This window comes from Neoarius graeffei, chromosome 20 (genome assembly GCF_027579695.1).
Source record: "Neoarius graeffei isolate fNeoGra1 chromosome 20, fNeoGra1.pri, whole genome shotgun sequence".
Lineage (NCBI taxonomy): Eukaryota > Metazoa > Chordata > Actinopteri > Siluriformes > Ariidae > Neoarius > Neoarius graeffei.
In genome coordinates, this window is record NC_083588.1 from 19,216,190 (window position 1) to 19,235,372 (window position 19,183).

Here is a 19,183-nt window from a genome sequence, read left to right on the forward strand (position 1 = left end):
CTTGGGGGTTAGGTGCCTTGCTCAAGGGCACTTCAGCCCAAGGCCGCTCCGTGTTAACCTAACTGCATGTCTTTGGACTGTGGGGAGAAACCGGAGTACCCGGAGGAAACCCACACAGACACGGGGAGAACATGCAAACTCCACACACAAAGGCCTCCGTCGGCCACTGGGCTCAAACCCAGAAGGAGCAGACAGTGCTGACCACTACACCACCGTGCTGCCCAAATGGTATCCATTCATTATCTGTAGCCGCTTATCCTGTTCTACAGGGTCGCAGGCAAGCTGGAGCCTATCCCAGCTGACTATGGGCGAGAGGTGGGGTACATCCTGGACAAGTCGCCAGATCATTGCAGGGCTGACACATAGAGACAAACAACCATTCACATTCACACCTATGGTCAATTTAGAGCCACCAATTAACCTAACTTGCATGTCTTTGGACTGTGGGGGGAAACCAGAGCACCCGGAGGAAACCCACACAGACACAGGGAAAGCATGCAAACTCCACACACAAAGGCCTCCGTCGGCCACTGGGCTTGAATCCAGAACGAGCAGACAGTGTTAACCACTACACCACCGTGCTGCCCAAATGGTATCTCCTCCATCAATTCTCCACAGATTTCTGTTCCGATTGCTTTGTTTGAAAGAACTCATCACTCCTCATGAAACTTGGTCATTGTTTTGTCATATTTTTTGCTAACGAGTTCGTAATTAGGCCAAATGAATGAATTTTCCAGGCCTCTCACGAGAATTTTATCTCCTCTCTCATTTCTGATCCGATTCCAGTTCTGATTGGGTAGATCTTCCCTTGAGGAACAAGACTTGGTCATTTGTTTGTTGATTTTCCTGTTGTAAACAATTTGTTTTCAACTTTGTTTATTTTCAGTTAAATCGTGTCTCCTCCCTCCCTCAGTTCTCAATGGATTTCAGTTCTGATTGTTTTATTTGAAAGAACTAGACCTGCTGCACAAAACTTGGTCATTGTATTGTCAAATTTTTGCTAACAAACTACTAATTAGGTCGACTAAACGAATTTTGGTGCTTTCTCATTAAAATTGTGTCTCCTCTCGCAGTTCTCACCAGATTTCAGTTCTGATCGATGTTTTGGGTAGATCTTCCCTCGGGGAACAAGACTGGGTCATTTGTTTGTTGATTTTCCTGTTGTAAACAATTTGTTTACAACTTTGTTTATTTTCAGTTCAATCGTGTCTCCTCCTTCCCTCAGTTCTCAATGGATTTCAGTTCGGATTGTTTTATTTGAAAGGACTAGACCTTCTGCACAAAACTTGATCACTGTATTGTCAATTTTTTGCTAACAAATTAATAATTAGGTCAACTTAACAAATATTCTTCCTACTAGAATTGTATCTCCTCTCTGATTTGATTTGGGTAGATCTTCCATTGGAGAACAAAATTTAGTCCTTTTTTTGATTTTCCTGTTGTAAACAGTTTGTTGTGGAGGTTGGTCCTCTCTCACATTGTCACATTTCACTTCTTTTTGATGTTTTGGTAGTCACGGTTGTTTTGATGGCAGGCCAGATGAGCCGCTCCGTCCTTGACGTTCTGGTTTGGTGGTCAAGACAGTTGAAGCGCCACATCTGTTTCAAAGCTGGCTCACCAAAATACCACCAGATTATGCGTCTGCTTAATGCAGTTTGGCAAAATACACTCTACCTGCATGGGAAAGTTTAACTCTGTGTGCTTTCACGCTGATCACTGTATCTGAACAGGACAATCTTGACTTACCCTGTTGCTTTAGTTGAATGTACAGTTTTTGTACAGATATATGCACGCGTTCAACACTCAACACAAATCCATATTTAAAAGTATTCTTTGGGTAGATGTTTATTTTTTTCTTTTAATCTTATCATTCTGCAATGCGGCTGCAGCTAGCTATTGTCATTATCATTTGCCAGCACAGTTTACTACGTTCACATTGCATTAAATGACTGCTTAAGTTATCATTCGTCATCAAAGATTTTTTTTTCCCCTGGAGTCGCTTCATCAGTGTTAGAGTTGATTAAGTGTATGTGGGTTTGCTTGTGTATATTGTAATGTGTGTTAGCAAGAGCACAACCAGTGAGATATTTCGCAATAATTGGACTCCGCACACTCACCTATGTGAGATAGGTATAGATAAGGCAGATGGATGAATCAAATGCGTTGTCTTATCTCCCGATTGGCCAATCGCTCTTGTGCACTCAGTGAAATCCTTTCATGTGAGCACCAAAAAGGTGGAAAAAAAAGAGGCAGAACGGGAAAGAAAAAGCCGAATTTAATAAAGTGAGTGTGGGATGGAAGAACAACATGAGGTGTTTTTAGAGAAAACAGAGCCGGCGGAGCCAGGTCCAAGCCAAACGGCAGTAGTCTGGAGTGTTATGGTCTTCCTGTGATGTGAGGTATGAAGTAGTGGTGGGAGCGCAAGAGCATGCTGTGATGACTTTCACTTACCATCTCGGAACATGTTTCCAGAAATTGGCCACTGTAGCAGCATTAGTGTCCAATCCTGACTCACTATGGCGTGTGTGTGTGGGGGTGGTGGTGTTGGTGTTGGTGGTGGGTGGGGTGGGGTGGATAACAGGCCTAGAATTACACCTCTACTGTCCAGACTTTCTCCTGTCATTCTTTCCACCATGAACCCCCATCCCCTGACAACAGGACAACAGGCCATGACTCAGCACTTGCTGCCTTTTGTTTCTACTCTGTCATATGTTCTTGCTTGTTCTCATTTTGCCTCTTTTTTTCCCCCATCTGTGTCCTTCACATCACAGCGCAGACCCCCTTCAGGCAACGAGTCCATGTGAAAGCTTTCATTGTCCTTGAGACGCCATACTTCCTGCCTCTATCCTCCTCTGCAAATGTCTTTCTCCATCCGATTCTGATATTTACCGTCCATATAAAACGTGTCTTCTGCAGCACTCTGCCTCCAGACAGCAGTCCATTTGCCCACGTCAGTCTGCCCCCGAATGCTGGCACAGGGAGCAACGCTTGAGCCTCGGCTGATGAGAGAGCTGTTTCTAGAGACAGGCCCCTATAAATGATTAATAGTTGAAAAGCTCTGCTCAGTGTCCCTGGGGAACGAGGCTGGTGCAGTAGGTAGAAGCCTGCTTCATGTGTTCCCTCCGTTCTGCTCTTCATTGCTCCAGATGTGTCCCTCCTCCTTCGCATGCATTTCACACACAGGCGCTAACTTTTGCGCGTTCACATCCGTGTGTTCACACACAGCCTGGATAAGCCTGTCTGGCTTGGCCGGCTCCATGGTTATTGGCATGATTAAGTTTTGAAGACCAAACTGTCTGGCTGGCTGTAGCCATTTCACAGGCACCTTAATTGCCTCCAATAAAGCTTTAATTTGATCCACTTGTTTTTAAAGAGGTCCCTGAATGAATAGGTTTTTTTTTCTTGGTTTGTTGAGGTTGAGGAGACTTATCTCCATCCATCCATCCATCCATCCATCCATCCATCCATTATCTGTAGCCGCTTATCCTGTTCTACAGGGTCGCAGGCAAGCTGGAGCCTATCCCAGCTGACTATGGGCGAAAGGCGGGGTACACCCTGGACAAGTCGCCAGGTTATCGCAGGGCTGACACATAGACAAACAACCATTCACACTCACATTCACACCTACGGTCAATTTAGAGCCACCAGTTAACCTAACCTGCATGTCTTTGGACTGTGGGGGAAACCGGAGCACCCGGAGGAAACCCACGCGGACACGGGGAGAACATGCAAACCACTACATCACCGTGCTGCCCCTCCATTATGTCAACTTGTGTAATGTAAACAGCGTATCTGGGGGGGGAAGCCTCTTTTGACCCTCTGCTCCGGTTTTATTTACATTAGAGTACAAGAGCGCAGAATGCTCCTCACCCTGGGTTTGAGTTTGAGTGGGTAACCACCAAGGCACTGCACAAACACTGGCTGCCAAACCTGGAGAGATTGGCCACAATTCTCCCTTTCTCTTTCTCTTCCACACACTCTTTCACTCTCTCCCTCTTTTAGTCCTACCTATAGTTTCTAACACACCCTTCCTTCTTCCCACACATCTCTTCACCACCCCCGGACTGACCACATCCACCAAACTCACTCCACAAACATGCACAGAGGCGAGTGTTGTTGGAGGCGTGCACTGCCCTCCTTTAGTCTCTTCCTACTCAAGCCCTGGAAAAACTCCAGCTCTGCTTACTCTGGTTCTGATCAGACCAAACCCACCCGCCCCCACGATACACACACCCACACAGAACCTCGAGGGGGTCCACCTACTCATAGCTGTCCTCCCACAGCGTCCCGAAAACAGAGCGTCCGTCCCAAGTTGCCTCTAGACCGGCAGGAATGTTTGGCTACCAATCCATCTAATGTTTTCAAGATGATTTTGACCGTTATAAGGAAATCCCCCCATTTGAGTAGCCATTTGAAATTCCTTCTGCTTTTTTACAGCACGGAAGTGCGCTCTGAGTCACTGGGTGAAAAGCGTAAGCTGGCTGCTCTGTCTCGTTTACAGAGGCTTAACTGGCGTACCAGTGAGTACCGTAGCGCCTCAGCTGCTCGTCTTCAGGCCAGGCTTTCGCTCTCTGAGACACAGGAGTGTGAGGTGCTCTGATTTACTGCTTCGTTTTCAAGCCATACATTCAGCACCTGTTTTGTGGAGAAAAGCCAAGTGTGACAGAGGAGTTCAGTGACCCTTACGACGCGACAGGGATGTTTTTGCTGGGTGAGTCTGTCAGTCTTGCTGTCATTTTGCTCTTCATTTTTGCCACCTCCTCAGTAGATTTCTCCCCTCGCTTCATTTCAGCAGGAGCCTATGTGGCTGGCTTTGTGTGCCAAGATTGTGGAACCAAGACAATTGTTTCTCTTGGATCATGCCAGCATGATGAGAGCTTCCCAAAGCCTCCACCACATGTTAGTGACTGAGAGCTGACGAGGCCATATGTACACATTTTCCTCTGTACTCACTATTTGAAAATCTTAAATTGCATGTCTTCCATGTCTGTGTGTGTGTGTGTGTGTGTGTGTGTGTGTGTGAGAGAGAGAGAGAGAGAGAGAGAGAAAGAGAGAAAATCTGCCTGTGTGTTTGGAGTAGTGAGGAATTAGCTGGCGGGTCCAACTGTCACATCTGTCGTTTATCTGTATAGCTGTTTGTGTGGCATTCTCATTGGCTCCTTCTGTTGCTCAACAGTGCCAAGGTGGGTTTCCACTGGAGCAATCAAGGCTGATATTTAGTTCCCCGTATTCCCTTCCTTTCTGAGAAGCAGTAACTTGGGTAGAGCCAACTACAGTGAGCATTGCTGATTGGTCAGAGACAAGCTTTACAGAACGACAAACCCTCTTACCCACTTGCGTTTAGCTAACAAGCTATTACTGAAGCTTGTATAAAGTTAGAAGAGGCGTGACATGACCGACAAAGTAGAATAGTTTTGTAACCCATTTATTTTTACACAACTAGTGAGTCAAAAATATAGCAGAAGGGTATTTTTTTTACATGCTTTTAGGCTGCGTAACTGCTGCTTGCCGCTAACATTTGTTTAAATAGCTGCGTTGATGTTAACCTCATATTTATGCAACAAAGCAAAACAATCAAAACATAGTTTCAATCGTAGCAATTTCAGCCTCCTCGATGTTCTCTTGAATTCTCATGTAAGAATTCCCAGAATTTGATTCCCATCCAGCATGAAGTACCTTACATTTTCTTGGATTTATACTAAAGGAGAAACATGTTCGCAATTCCAGCAGTAAAACGTTTTAAAAGTTTCTCTGTCACTGTCACTCAGTTTGGGTTTCTTTGAGTGCAATTCAATCAAACAGTGCAGCATGGCACAGTATGATTACTATTTCAGTTCTGTATTTTAGTATTGTCACTTGTCTGTTCCACAGGGCTTTTACTGAACACAAGAGGCAGTAATTTTCTTTGGCTTGCAGCAGCCGCAGACAGCAGCTCAGTCAAAGTCTGCCGATAGATTAATCTTCGCACAGCATTAAAATTCTATCTATCTATCTATCTATCTATCTATCTATCTATCTATCTATCTATCTATCTATCTATCTATCTATCTATCTACAGTCACTGGATTGAGCAATTGCGTGTTCTGATTGGCTACTCTACTACTAGGCTATCAGCTCATATACCATGAGTAGAGAAAAACAAAATGGCAGCGCTCATCAAGTCAGATATCACTTTATCAAGTATTTAAAAGAAACAGAAATAGCTAAAAGAATATAGGTACTCCCTCCAAATATCTCCTGTTCCACACTCCAGCCCAGTCGGTGGTGGTAATGCACCTTTAAGTTGGTTTGCCAATCGCCAAAAAAAAAAACCTAAAGAAGAAGAAGAAAATGCCAGACCGTGTTGCTGAACCCACTGAGGACGAAGTAAAAACTCTACTCAAAAACAAAACCCCCAAAAATACAAAAAAAAAGTAACAACATATGGAATGAAAGTATTTCATGGTAAGAACGTATCTTTTTTTTTTTCAAGAATTATCGCATTTTTCACAACTTGCTACTGTCATTTTGCCGGTTTGTTTACATTCTAAGCAGAAATGATTTTGTCGGATGTTTTGTATCAAGGTTTTATTTATTGAATTTGCAAAAAATAAAAATGCTCTGTTTCTCAAAATCCAGTGAATGTGGATAGAATAAAACAGTTATTCCACTCAATCTCATTGTACATGGCTTATAGCTGACTCGGTGCTACACGCCTCGTTGGCTTTCAGCTCATGTACGACTTGATTTTGTGGAATAACTCTGTGTGTGTTTTTTTTTATATATATATATATGTGAGCGCATACAATGGATGTCAATGAGGAGGTTAGGGAGGACGATATTTTGGCGAGTTTTTCTTCCATTTTTAATTGATAAAATATAGTTATTTCAACTGTTTTGACATGTTTTAAACGTTTGTCTATTAATTATATGCGTTTTTTTAAACTAATGTGTCCTGGAAATTCTTTCTTTAAAATTGTAAGGGAGGATCTTCCTCCCTTTCCTCAATGGAGGAGTCGCCATTGACATGGGCGATTCGCGGGCTCCTCTTTTAACATGGGAGTGAATGGGCGAAAGGGAGGCGATTCCTCCATTTGGGCGGGTCTATTTGCTTGTCATCAAGCAGCCAATCAGCAGAGCTGCATTCATCAGTGCGGCCAATCAGAATGAAGGGATGAGTTGGCGGGTTGAAATCATAGCATACTTACTGTCAGTGTCACTGCCGAGCTAGAGTAGTGTCGTTTTGAGTAGTGCGGACAGCGGAGAATTTGACTAATTGTTGGCTATTGCTTTGTTGTAGTTTATCAACTTAATAAAACGCGATGGAGGAACGTGACATTGTCTACATGATGTTAAACACGCCATTTCAAACACTGGGTTATGAGGAGAAGGTTAGAATCAAAACCGAAGGGAGACCAGTTCCCCAACTTAACATTCAGAAACCGAATGGTAAGCTAAGTGTGTTTAACACCAACACCTCATGGTATCGGAGATACCCATGGCTAACAGGCAGTGTCACAACCAAACGGCTGTATTGCTGGCCTTGCCTGTTGATGGGTAGCAAATCCCAAACATGGTCTGTGCAGGGATTTAATGACATTAAAAATTTGGACAGGGCCACCAAGCGCCACGACCAGACCAAGGAACACGTTGGTGCAGCTATTCGCCTGAAATTGCTAGGCAGTGTGCCAGTTGACCAGCTAGTGGACGAGGGTGTGCGGATACAAGTGGCACAGCACAATGCTAAAGTGCGTCGCAACAGAGATACACTGAGGCGTCTGATTGATGCTGTGGTGTATTTGGGCATGCAGGAGCTGGCATTTAGGGGTGGGATGAAGGGCCATATTCAGACAACAAGGGAAACTATAGGGAGCTGACGGAACTGATTGCACGGTATGACAATTTGCTGGCAGAGCAGTTGCAGTCTTCTGGTGTTTTTAGTGGCATGTCCTGTGGCATCCAGAACGACTTGATCTGTGCAATCGGCACGTCAATCAGCCACGAAATATCGAAAGAATTAAACGTGACTCCGTTTTTTTCATGGCAGATTGACGAAACCACTGATATAAGCTGTCATTCCCAGCTCTCAATTATCGCGAGGTTCGTGGACAGTCAGGGCATTATTCAGGAACGTTTTCTGGGCTTTTTCGACGTGTCTAGTGGGAGGGATGCGCAGTCATTGTTTCAGTTTGTGCAGTCCGAGATGTCCCCTTACAACTTCGCTGAGAAGTTGGTTGCACAAACTTACGATGGTGCTGCGGTGATGGCCTCGGCTCTCAATGGACTGCAGGCTAAAGTGAGAGAGGTTGCTCCAGCCGCAACTTTTGTTCACTGTCACGCCCACCGCCTGAATCTCGTCCTTAATCAAGGTGTCAAGGCCATACCCAAAGCGCGAGTCTTTTTTGCAAACCTGGGTGGGTTCACGTCATTCTTTTCCAAATCAAGTAAGAGGGTGGCACTACTTGAGGAATCTGATTGCGCGAGAATGCCAAAGACCGCTCCAACACGTTGGAATTTCTCATCCAGGGTCGTGAATACCGTCGCAGGTAACCATGAAAAATTGCTTAACACGTTTACCCGCGTTCTAGAACATCCTTCTATGGATGATGAAACAACTCGATTGGCGGATGGCCTGAAGGCAAAATTGGAAGACTTTGAGTTCATGTTCTTGCTTTTTACTTTTGAGGAGCTGTTTGCACAGACCGACGTTTTATTTAACATACTGCAACAGAAAGTCATGGATGTTGCCTTCTGCAAACAGCATATAGAAAACTTTATGCAGTTGCTTAATGAGCTGAAGTCAGACAGGGCTTTTGAGAAAACATACAGCAAAGCTGCCAGTCTCACAGAAGACCCCGAATTTGGTCACAGGAGAAAGAGAAGGCAGGGTGAGCAAGACCATCACCAGGTCTATAAAACTCTCTATGACTCAGTGCATGACAGCATCAAGGCCCAACTCACACAGCGCTTCCAGCAGCTTGGCCGTTTGCATTTCATGGAGCTGTTAGACTTTGACAAATTTGAATAATTTAAAGCAGAATTCCCTTCTCGTGCATTGTCCAACTTGTCAGAGACATATGGGAATTTCTTTGATGAGGCCAAACTGAAAGTGGAACTGCAGCATTTCTACAGTCATGCAGAGATCCACTCTTCCCGAAAACTGTGTGAGGCTATCAGCTTCATGAAGTCAAACGGGCTTGATGAGGCAATGTCTCAGGTGTATAGACTCATGTGTCTGATTGCCACCATTGGTGCCACCTCAGCAGGAGTTGAGAGGAGCTTCTCATGTCTGAAGCGCATAAAAAGCTTCACCAGAAACACAATGGGACAAGAGAGGTTGAAAAGTTTAGCAGTCATGTCAATTGAAAGGAGGATGCTTAAATCTCTTCAACAAGATCCCCAGTGGTATGAGCAAGTCATTGACAAATTTGCCACCCAGACATCCAGGAGACTTGACTACTTTTTTATTTTGAATTACTGTTTTAAATTTGACCCATTCACACCTCACATAGCTCATTCAACAAGCATTACACTACATGGTATTTCCCATGCTGTGTCCTCAAAAACATTTTACTTTTATTTCTTGCAGTAACAAAAAAAACCATTTTTAACAGAGCTTATCTTTAAAAATATACAAACCCCCTAACAGTTGTAAACACCCACACAACTTCCAACCTCTCTCTCTCTCTCTCTCAACCATCCACCTATCTATTCACTCACTGTCCTCCCCTATTTTTATGACCACCAGTCGCCACTGATGTGTATATATACAGAAACACACACACACACACACATATATATATATATATATATATATATATATATATATATATATATATATATATATATATATATATATGTATGTGCATGCAGGGCTTTCCCCAGAAAAAAAACATCAGACTGATGCTATGGGGGACCGGGGACATGCTCCCCTGGAAAATTTTGAAATTAGAGACTTCAAATGGTGCATTCTGGTGGCATCTAGGGCTGATTTAGTTCAACATTGATGCCACAGTTCAACATTATTAAATTTGCTAGGGTTTTTTTTTATCTTGTCAAATATCCAAGGGGCAAAATTTAAAGGGCAAAATTAGATTTAAAACGAAAACACTGGAAACAGTCAATTCAGATAAGCATTTAATGTCTGCTGTACTTACTTGAAATGCTCAATGATTTTGGGCAGCTTCGTAGCACGCCTCTTCATTTTCCAATTCCAGGATGCCAAGAACAGACTCGAGGTCAAATCACGCAACAGCGCCATCTAGAAGACCAGCGCCTAGAACGTGATTTTATGTATGGTTGCGAATGGCAGTCAGTGCACGCAGCGAAACCCTTTATTTTCACTTCTGGGTTGAGTACCAGGATTGTCTAGTCCTATATATTACAATATCTTCCTATTTCTATAGTTATTACTCATTTTCAGAGGGGAATAGGAAATATTTAGGTGTGAAAAGTACTCTGCATTGTTCAACTTATGGTATTTATTTTTTATTTTTATTTTTTGGTGTGCAAGTGACAGTGCGGCGGAGCGCCATGTATCCGCGCTTTGGGGAAAGCCCTGATTATGTGTGTGTATATATATATATATATATATATATATATATATATATATATATATATATATACACACATGCATATATGTGTGTATATATACATACACCTACTAATTCAATGGTTTTTTTTCTCATTTTTTTTTAATTAAAAGATGCTTTATGTCTTAAAGTCGTTTCTCTTTACTTAATTGAGCAGTTCTTGACATAATATGGATTAGTACAGTTGTGGAATAGGGCTGTTTACTGTATTTTTATTATTTACTGTTTGCTGTTTGAACTCAGACGCATTAAGAAGGCAAGAAATTGCACTAATTAACTTTTGACGAGACACACCGGTTAATTGAAAAGCATTCCAGGTGACGACCTCATGAAGCTGGTTAAGATAATGCCAAGTGTGCAAAGCGTCATCAAGGCTACTTTGAAGAATCTAAAATATGAAACTTTTTTTTTTATTTTTTTAACACTTTTTTTGTTTACCACATAATTCCATATATGTTCTATATGTTTTTTCATCGTTGTGATGTCTTCAGTATTGTTCTACAACATAGAATATAGGCAAAATACAGAAAAACCTATGAATGAGTTGGGGTGTCCAAACTTTTGACTGGTACTGTACATTAGGAGCTGCACCTTCCTTGTGACTGAATCATAAATGTAGTTTATACCTCATTGCATATGCTCTGGTATGCTAACATGTTGAAGTACTGAGCAAGCACAGTGAATAAGATGAGGATGCCGTTTTTGGAATTTGGCTTAACTCAATGATGGGGCGTTTTATGTGGGTCATGGGTAAAAAACAAAAAAAAACCCAATCAAATCAGGTTAAACCTCAGCAACATACACATTATAGTGAGTAAGACCAAAAAAACAACAACCAGAAATTACTTTTAAAAAGAGAAAGAATCTTTGGAATTCATTCTAATACAGTTGCACAGTGGGATGGTACGGTGGTGTAGTGGTTAGCGCTGTCACCTCACAGCAAGAAGGTCCGGGTTCGAGCCCTGTGGCCGGCGAGGGCCTTTCTGTGAGGAGTTTGCATGTTCTTCCCGTGTCCGCGTGGGTTTCCTCCGGGTGCTCCGGTTTCCCCCACAGTCCAAAGACATGCAGGTTAGGTTAACTGGTGACTCTAAATTGACCGTAGGTGTGAATGGTTGTCTGTGTCTATGTTGCCCCTTTTCCACCAGGGCTGGTTCGGGGCCAGTGCTTAGTTTGGAACTGGGTTTTCTGTTTCCACTGACAAAGAACTGGCTCTGGGGCCAGAAAAACTGGTTTCAGGTTAGCACCAACTCTCTGCTGGGCCAGATGAAAGAACCGCTTACGTCAGCGGGGGGCGGGCGGAGTTGTTAAGCCCAACAACAATAACAAGATCGCCATTTTTAAGCGACGAGAAGCAGCAGCTGTACAAACGCGGTCATCCATTATTATTATTGTTGTTGTTGCTGCTGCTTCTTCCGTGTTGTTTTTGCCTCGGTATTCGCGCCAAGGTTTATGCAAACGTAGCGACATAACTGACGTATACAGCGACGTAACTGACGTATACAGCGACGTAATGATGTGGTTTCCCTTAGCACCACGAGCTATGGAAAAGCAAACTGGTTCTCAGCTGGCTCGCAAGTTGAATGAGTTGTGCACCAGCACTGGCCCCGAACCAGCCCTGGAACTGATTTGGTGGAAAAGGGGTATGAGTCAGCCCTGCGAGAACCTTGCGACTTGTCCAGGGTGTACCCCACCTTTCGCCCGTAGTCAGCTGGGATAGGCTCCAGCTTGCCTGCGACCCTGTAGAACAGGATAAAGCGGCTAGAGATAATGAGATGAGATGAGATGAGATGAGATTGGGGGAAGTCATGGCCTAATGGTTAGAGAAACAGCTTTGGGACCAAAAGGTTGCTGGTTCGATTCCCCAGACTAGCAGGATTGACTTAAGTGCCCTTGAGCAAGGCACCTAACCCCCAACCGCTCTGGCAAGAGTGGTGGCGTACCTTGTGTCTGATTAGCCAAAGAAAAACTGATGATGTGATCATCAGTTCGGGCATTGAACCCGACCAACTGAACTGAGATGAGACAGTAGAAAGGTGATGATCAGGGTCATTTTGTGACTATTCCATTTAATCAAACAAAATTTCTGGCTCCTCCTCGATGTCCATGTTTGGTATACTCAGTCCCCAGACTAGAACAGTAACCAAATTCAGCTTGGACATTTAATATTGCTATGGCTCACTTAGACATGGAAATAAAAACAAAATGTGTGAGCATGAATTTGTTACAGTACCACGCTGTCCAGTGGAAATGTGTTATTTGAATCCATGTGCAGGTTTTTTTTTTCAGTGTGCAGTATGAATTTACTTCGAGTGATTCACCATTGGTGTGAACTGATGTATGATTCCATACACACACATCGCACCGTTCGTCACAGCTTCTTTAAGTTACCAGGTTCTCTTAACCCGAATCAAAGCGTAACCACTTTTAACAAGAGTCATCAGGAGGTGAGATCTCGGCCCCCACACGAAAACCCCCCTCCAGATTTTCCTAAGTTTAATTGGTTGTCGTGGGAATACGGAAAAAATAAAAATCACAGAAATGTCAAAAGGCACAACTCATCTAGTCACTTAATATAACTGTCAGGTTTCGTGAAAAAAAAAATTCCTTATTGTTTTTTGAGTTATGCTTCGGAAACTAAAATGTTTACGGATGGACGGATAGATGGACAGAGCGATAGCTATATCCCTCTGCATTATATGCCGGAGGGATAAAAAGATCACAACAACTCATATCTACTTTGTTTCATGTGTCCTCATGTCACTTTTCAGCAAAAAAAAATAAATACACACTCGTGAGCCTGGGTGTGTGCACTAGTTGTAAACAAGAACATATGAAAGTGCATATTAATTGTAGTTCTATGCATTTGTGTATGGAGGTAAACAAAAGGAAAGCCTTAATCCTGTGAAAGGATCTCTGTTGCAGGCTCTGATCAGGGTCACATTTCCTAAGTGTCCACAAAACCTTTCTCTGTCACCAATAACGGTTGTATGCCAAAGCTGAAAATAAATGCAGTCTGAAGGAGAGAAAAACAGGCAGTGATGAGCACTGGCTTAGCTGCGGAGAGCTTGCTGAAGCCCATGTCATCCTTTTAATAAGCTGCTAAGCAAACAGTGGTGCTGGCCCTGTTCGTGTTCTTGCACCCTGGTCCTTTGCTTCATTCGGCTGCCTGCTTTCCTTGGCAGCAGCCCCTAACCTGTTACTTTCGCTCCACTTTGGTCTGTGTGGGTGTGATCAAATTATTAGAGTTGGAGAACTAGCACAGGCAAGAAGAGGGAGAGTAATGTGGAGGGAGGACGTGATGATGTGGCTGTTTACAACACCTGTTCACTGCAGGACATGCTTTAGCTTAAGTGTGTGCGTGTGTGTGAGACAGAGAGAAAGAAAGAGTGAAATGGAGAGTCAAGGAAGACAAGTGGAGAGGTTAAAAGTGGTAAAAAATGGTGTGAGAAGGGTGGAGATGGAGAGGAAAGAGCTCATGCTGGACTGGCTATCACGCTGGTCAGTAAATGTGTTGGTGTGTGCTAATGCCTGTGGAATGAATGTCCTTAGGAAGAAGTCTACTGAACGTGGATTTACAGTAGGTGTGAGTAAAGTAGCTTCTTTTAGACCATGTTTGGCAGTGATCTATCTCTCCAGTGACATGTATATAGCAGAAGCTGCTCTCATTGCAGTCATTCAGCCACAGTAGCTGCTCTCTGGAATTATATTCACATTGCAAAAACAAAACACTTATTTTTGGTTGAAATTTAATTCCTTTTAAGAAACAAAGATATCCAAAATGAATATATGAGAGGCGGCGAGTGAAGGAAACACTTTGATGCAATACAAACGTGTCATGGATTTGAAGGCGTTCAATTAAAACGTTTGATATTAGTGTAACGATCAAGAGTGATATTGAGCCAATTTAAAAAAATGCCAGTTGTTGTTTTTCAGAAATATATATACAGTGGTGCTTGAAAGTTTGTGAACCCTTTAGAATTTTCTATATTTCTGCATAAATATGACCTAAAACATCATCAGATTTTCACACAAGTCCTAAAAGTAGATAAAGAGAACCCAGTTAAACAAATGAGACAAAAATATTATACTTGGCCATTTATTTATTGAGGAAAATGATCCAATATTACATATCTGTGAGTGGCAAAAGTATGTGAACCTTTGCTTTCAGTATCTGGTGTGACCCCCTTGTGCAGCAATAACTGCAACTAAACATTTGCGGTAACTGTTGATCAGTCCTGCACACCGGCTTGGAGGAATTTTAGCCCATTCCTCCATACAGAACAGCTTCAACTCTGGGATGTTGGTGGGTTTCCTCACATGAACTGATCACTTCAGGTCCTTCCACAACATTTTGATTGGATTAAGGTCAGGACTTTGACTTGGCCATTCCAGAACATTAACTTTATTCTTCTTTAACCATTCTTTGGTAGAACGACTTGTGTGCTTAGGGTTGTTGTCTTGCTGCATGACCCACTTTCTCCTGAGAATCAGTTCATGGACAGATGTCCTGACATTTTCCTTTAGAATTCTCTGGTATAATTCAGAATTCATTGTTCCATCAATGATGGCAAGCCGTCCTGGCCCAGATGCAGCAAAACAGGCCCAAACCATGATACTACCACCACCATGTTTCACAGATGGGATAAGGTTCTTATGCTGGAATGCAGTTTTTTCCTTTCTCCAAACACAATGCTTCTCATTTAAACCAAAAGGTTCTATTTTGGTCTCATCCAGCCACAAAACTTTTTTCCAATAGCCTTCTGGCTTGTCCACATGATCTTTAGCAAACTGCAGATGAGCAGCAATGTTCTTTTTGGAGAGCAGTGGTTTTCTCCTTGCAACCCTGCCATGCACACCATTGTTGTTCAGTGTTCTCCTGATGGTGGACTCATTAACATTAGCCAATGTGAGAGAGGCCTTCAGTTGCTTAGAAGTTACCCTGGGGTCCTTTGTGACCTCGCCAACTATTACATGCCTTGCTCTTGGAGTGATCTTTGTTGGTCAACCACTCCTGGGGAGGGTAACAATGGTCTTGAATTTCCTCCATTTGTACACAATCTGTCTGACTGTGGATTGGTGGAGCGAGTCCAAACTCTTTAGAGATGGTTTTGTAACCTTTTCCAGCCTGATGAGCATCAACAACGCTTTTTCTGAGGTCCTCAGAAATCTCCTTTGTTCGTGCCATGATACACTTCCACAAACATGTGTTGTGAAGATCAGACTTTGATAGATCCCTGTTCTTTAAATAAAACAGGGTGCCCACTCACACCTGATTGTCATCCCATTGATTGAAAACACCTGACTCTAATTTCACCTTCAAATTAACTGCTAATCCTAGAGGTTCACATACTTTTGCCACGCACAGATATGTAATATTGGATCATTTTCCTCAAGAAATAAATGACCAAGTATAATATTTTTGTCTCATTTGTTTAACTGGGTTCTCTTTATCTACTTTTAGGACTTGTGTGAAAATCTGATGATGTTTTAGGTCATATTTATGCAGAAATATAGAAAATTATAAAGGGTTCACAAACTTTCAAGCACCACTGTATTTATTCTATCCACATTCACTGGATATGAGCAATCGCACACTCTGATTGGCTACTCTACGACTAGGCTATCAGCTCATATACCGTGAGTAGAGAAAGACAAAATGGCAGAGCGTGTTGCTGAACCAACCGAGGATGAAATAAAAACTTGAAAACCCCCCCAAAAAAAGAAACAAAATATGGAATGAAAGTATTTGATGGTAAGAATGTATCTTTTTAATTTTTCAAGAATTATTATTATTATTATTATTATTATTATTATTATTATTATTATAGCATTTTTCACAAATTGCTACTGTTGTTTCACCAGTTTGTTTACATTCTAAGCGGAAATGATTTTGTCAGACGTTTTGTATCAAGTTTTTATTCATCCAATTTGCTATCAACTCATGTACGATTCGATTTTGTGGAATAACTGTTCAGTATATTTAGTACTTTTTCTTTCAGTTGCTCCCATTAAGGGTTGCCACAGCAGATCATCCTTCCCAATTTATGATCTGCATATTTGACTTGGCATAGATTTTTACACTGGATGCCCTTCCTGACGCAACTCTTCCCAATCTGTCTGGGCTTGGAACGGCAATAAGTATGCACTGACTTGCGCAACTCCAGTGTCTGGGTATTTTTACCTAACCTGCATGTCTTTGACCTGTGGGGGAAACTGGAGCACCCAGAGGAAACCCATGCAGACATGGGGAGAACATGCAAACTCCATACAAAAAGACCCGTTGGCCGTGAGGTTCAAACCCGGAACCTTCTTGCTGTGAGGTGACAGTGCTAACCCCTGCACCACTGTGAAATAAATAAATATAATATAATATCTCGGACATGTGACCCTTAATTATTCAGAAAAGTGAATTTAGCTGCATGAATATACAAATCACAAGGTGTTTCATGTCGTATATCATGTCTGTCAAACCTTTAGCAGCAGTCTTGGCAAAATACATCATTGTGCATTTCTTTCTTCAGTCTGTCTGAAAAAGCTGTTGTACAACAAGGTGTTTAGATGCAATGGTGAAACCAGGTCTAGTTGACCAAGTACAAATTGCTGCAGAAAACTGAGTGAAGTCTGCCAGATCACGTACCTGAGGAATGTGTGGTTGAGCACGTCTCGTCAGCATATTTCGCTTATTGGCTGCAAATAGTTGTGATGTGGTGAAATAGCAGGTAATAAGGGATTCTGTACATTTTAAAAATGTCAAAACCTGCATATTCCTGTCCCATGTAAATTGGAGTTAGTAGAGTACACTAACCAATTGTGGGTGTCTTCTGTAAGTAAGAGGGGAGTTAATACTTTCTGCAAAATGTGTTAAACTGTCCCGTGACATCAAACGAGCAGCTGCTCGAAAGATGCAGAAACAGATTCACAACACGTTGACATGCTTTGGCTTTCGTCCTTCCTGTTTGGTAGCTGTCACGCAATACAGGAGAACTTGATTAGTACAACCCCAATTCCAAAAAAGTTGGGACACTGTGTAAACTGTAAATAAAAACAGAATGTGATAATTTGCAAATCTTGGAAACCCCATATTTCATTGAAAATAGTACAAAGACAACATATCAAACGTTGAAACTGAGAAATTTTATTGTTTTTTGAAAAGTATGTGTTCATTTTGAATTTGATGTCAGCAACACGTTTCAAAAAAAGTTGGGACAGGGGCATGTTTACCACTGTGTTGCATCACCTCTATTTTTAACAACACTCTGTAAACATTTGGGAACTGAGGAGACCAACTACTGTAGTTTTGAAAGAGAAATGTTCTCCCATTCTTGCCTGATATACAATTTCAGTTGCTCAGCAGTTCGGGGTCTGCTTTGTTGTATTTTGCACTTCATAATGCACCAAATGGTTTAAATGGGAGACAGGTCTGGACTGCAGGCAGGCCAGTTTAGCACCCGGACTCTTTTACTACAGAGCCATGCAGTTTTAATATGCGCAGAAAGCAGTTTGGCATTGTCTTTCTGAAAAAAGGAAGGCCTTCCTTGAAAAAGATTTTGTCTGGATGGTAGCATATTGCTCTGAAACGTGTATATATCATTCAGCATTAATGATGCCTTCCCAGATGTACAAGTTGCCCATGTCATGTGCACTAATGCACCCTCATAACATCACAGACTTTTGATTCATCAGACCTCGGGACAATTTTCCACTTCACCTCAGTCCATTGTAAAAGAGCTCGGGCCCAGAGAAGTTTTCAGTGTTTCTGGATATTGTTTATATCTGGTGTTAACTTGCATTTGTGGATGCAGTAATGAACTGTTTTCACAGACGATGGTTTTCTGAAGTGTTCCTGAGCCCATACAGTGATTTCCACTACAGGCACGTGCCTGCTATTAATGCAGTGTTGTCTGAGTACCTGAAGATCGCAGGCATCCAATGTCAGTTTTCAGCCTTGTCTCTTGCATACAGAGATTTCTCCAGATTCTCTGAATCTTTTAATGATATTATGTACCATAGATGATGTGATCCCCAAATTCTTTGCAATTTTACGTTGAGGAACGTTATTCTTATATTGTTGCTCTGTTTGCCCACGCAGTCTTTCACAGAGTGGTGAACCCCTCCCCATCTTTACTTCTGAGAGACTTAGGCTACATCCACACGACAACGGCAACAAGATGTTGTTTAAAAATATATTGCGTCCAAATGGGCAACGATCAGTAAAATATCAGGTCCATATGGCAACGCAACGCTTGCTGAAAACGATGCAATACACATGCCACACCTCTAGGGGCGCTGTAAGACGGTCCCTTCGGAGACACCAGAACAATAGAAGAAGTAAGGACGCATGCGCATAAACTATTATGCGCGAGACTTCATATTAGCCATAAAGTCAGGAAAATCTGTTCGTAAAATTACATTATAATGACCAAATACAATGAAAAGTATTTTTCCAGTCTCACCTGTGAAAGGTAATCCCATGTGATCTCGTTTGGACGGCAAACCTGTTGGTACAGTTAAACGCAGCTAATCTTTATTCTCCGCTTTGACCTATCCAATACGGCGGCGAGGATGACGTATGATTCTACGCGGAAGGCGGCGTCTTTAATGGTCCGGAATAA

The 19,183-nt window shown here is 42.4% G+C and overlaps 1 protein-coding gene across 4 annotated transcripts in view; it reads left to right on the forward strand.

The window, feature by feature from the left end:
- The window catches only part of LOC132868479 (BAH and coiled-coil domain-containing protein 1), a 151,011-nt gene that overhangs the window by 65,887 nt on the left and 65,941 nt on the right, over nucleotides 1-19,183 (forward strand). The window contains exon 1 of one of the 4 annotated variants that reach the window (XM_060901389.1): nucleotides 4,431-4,711. The exons of the other annotated variants lie outside the window; for them this stretch is intronic. Coding sequence (XP_060757372.1) covers nucleotides 4,699-4,711 — 13 coding nt within the window. The 5' untranslated portion in view covers nucleotides 4,431-4,698. Of the gene's footprint in view, nucleotides 1-4,430; nucleotides 4,712-19,183 lie in introns of those variants that run through there. 4 annotated transcript variants of the gene reach the window in all.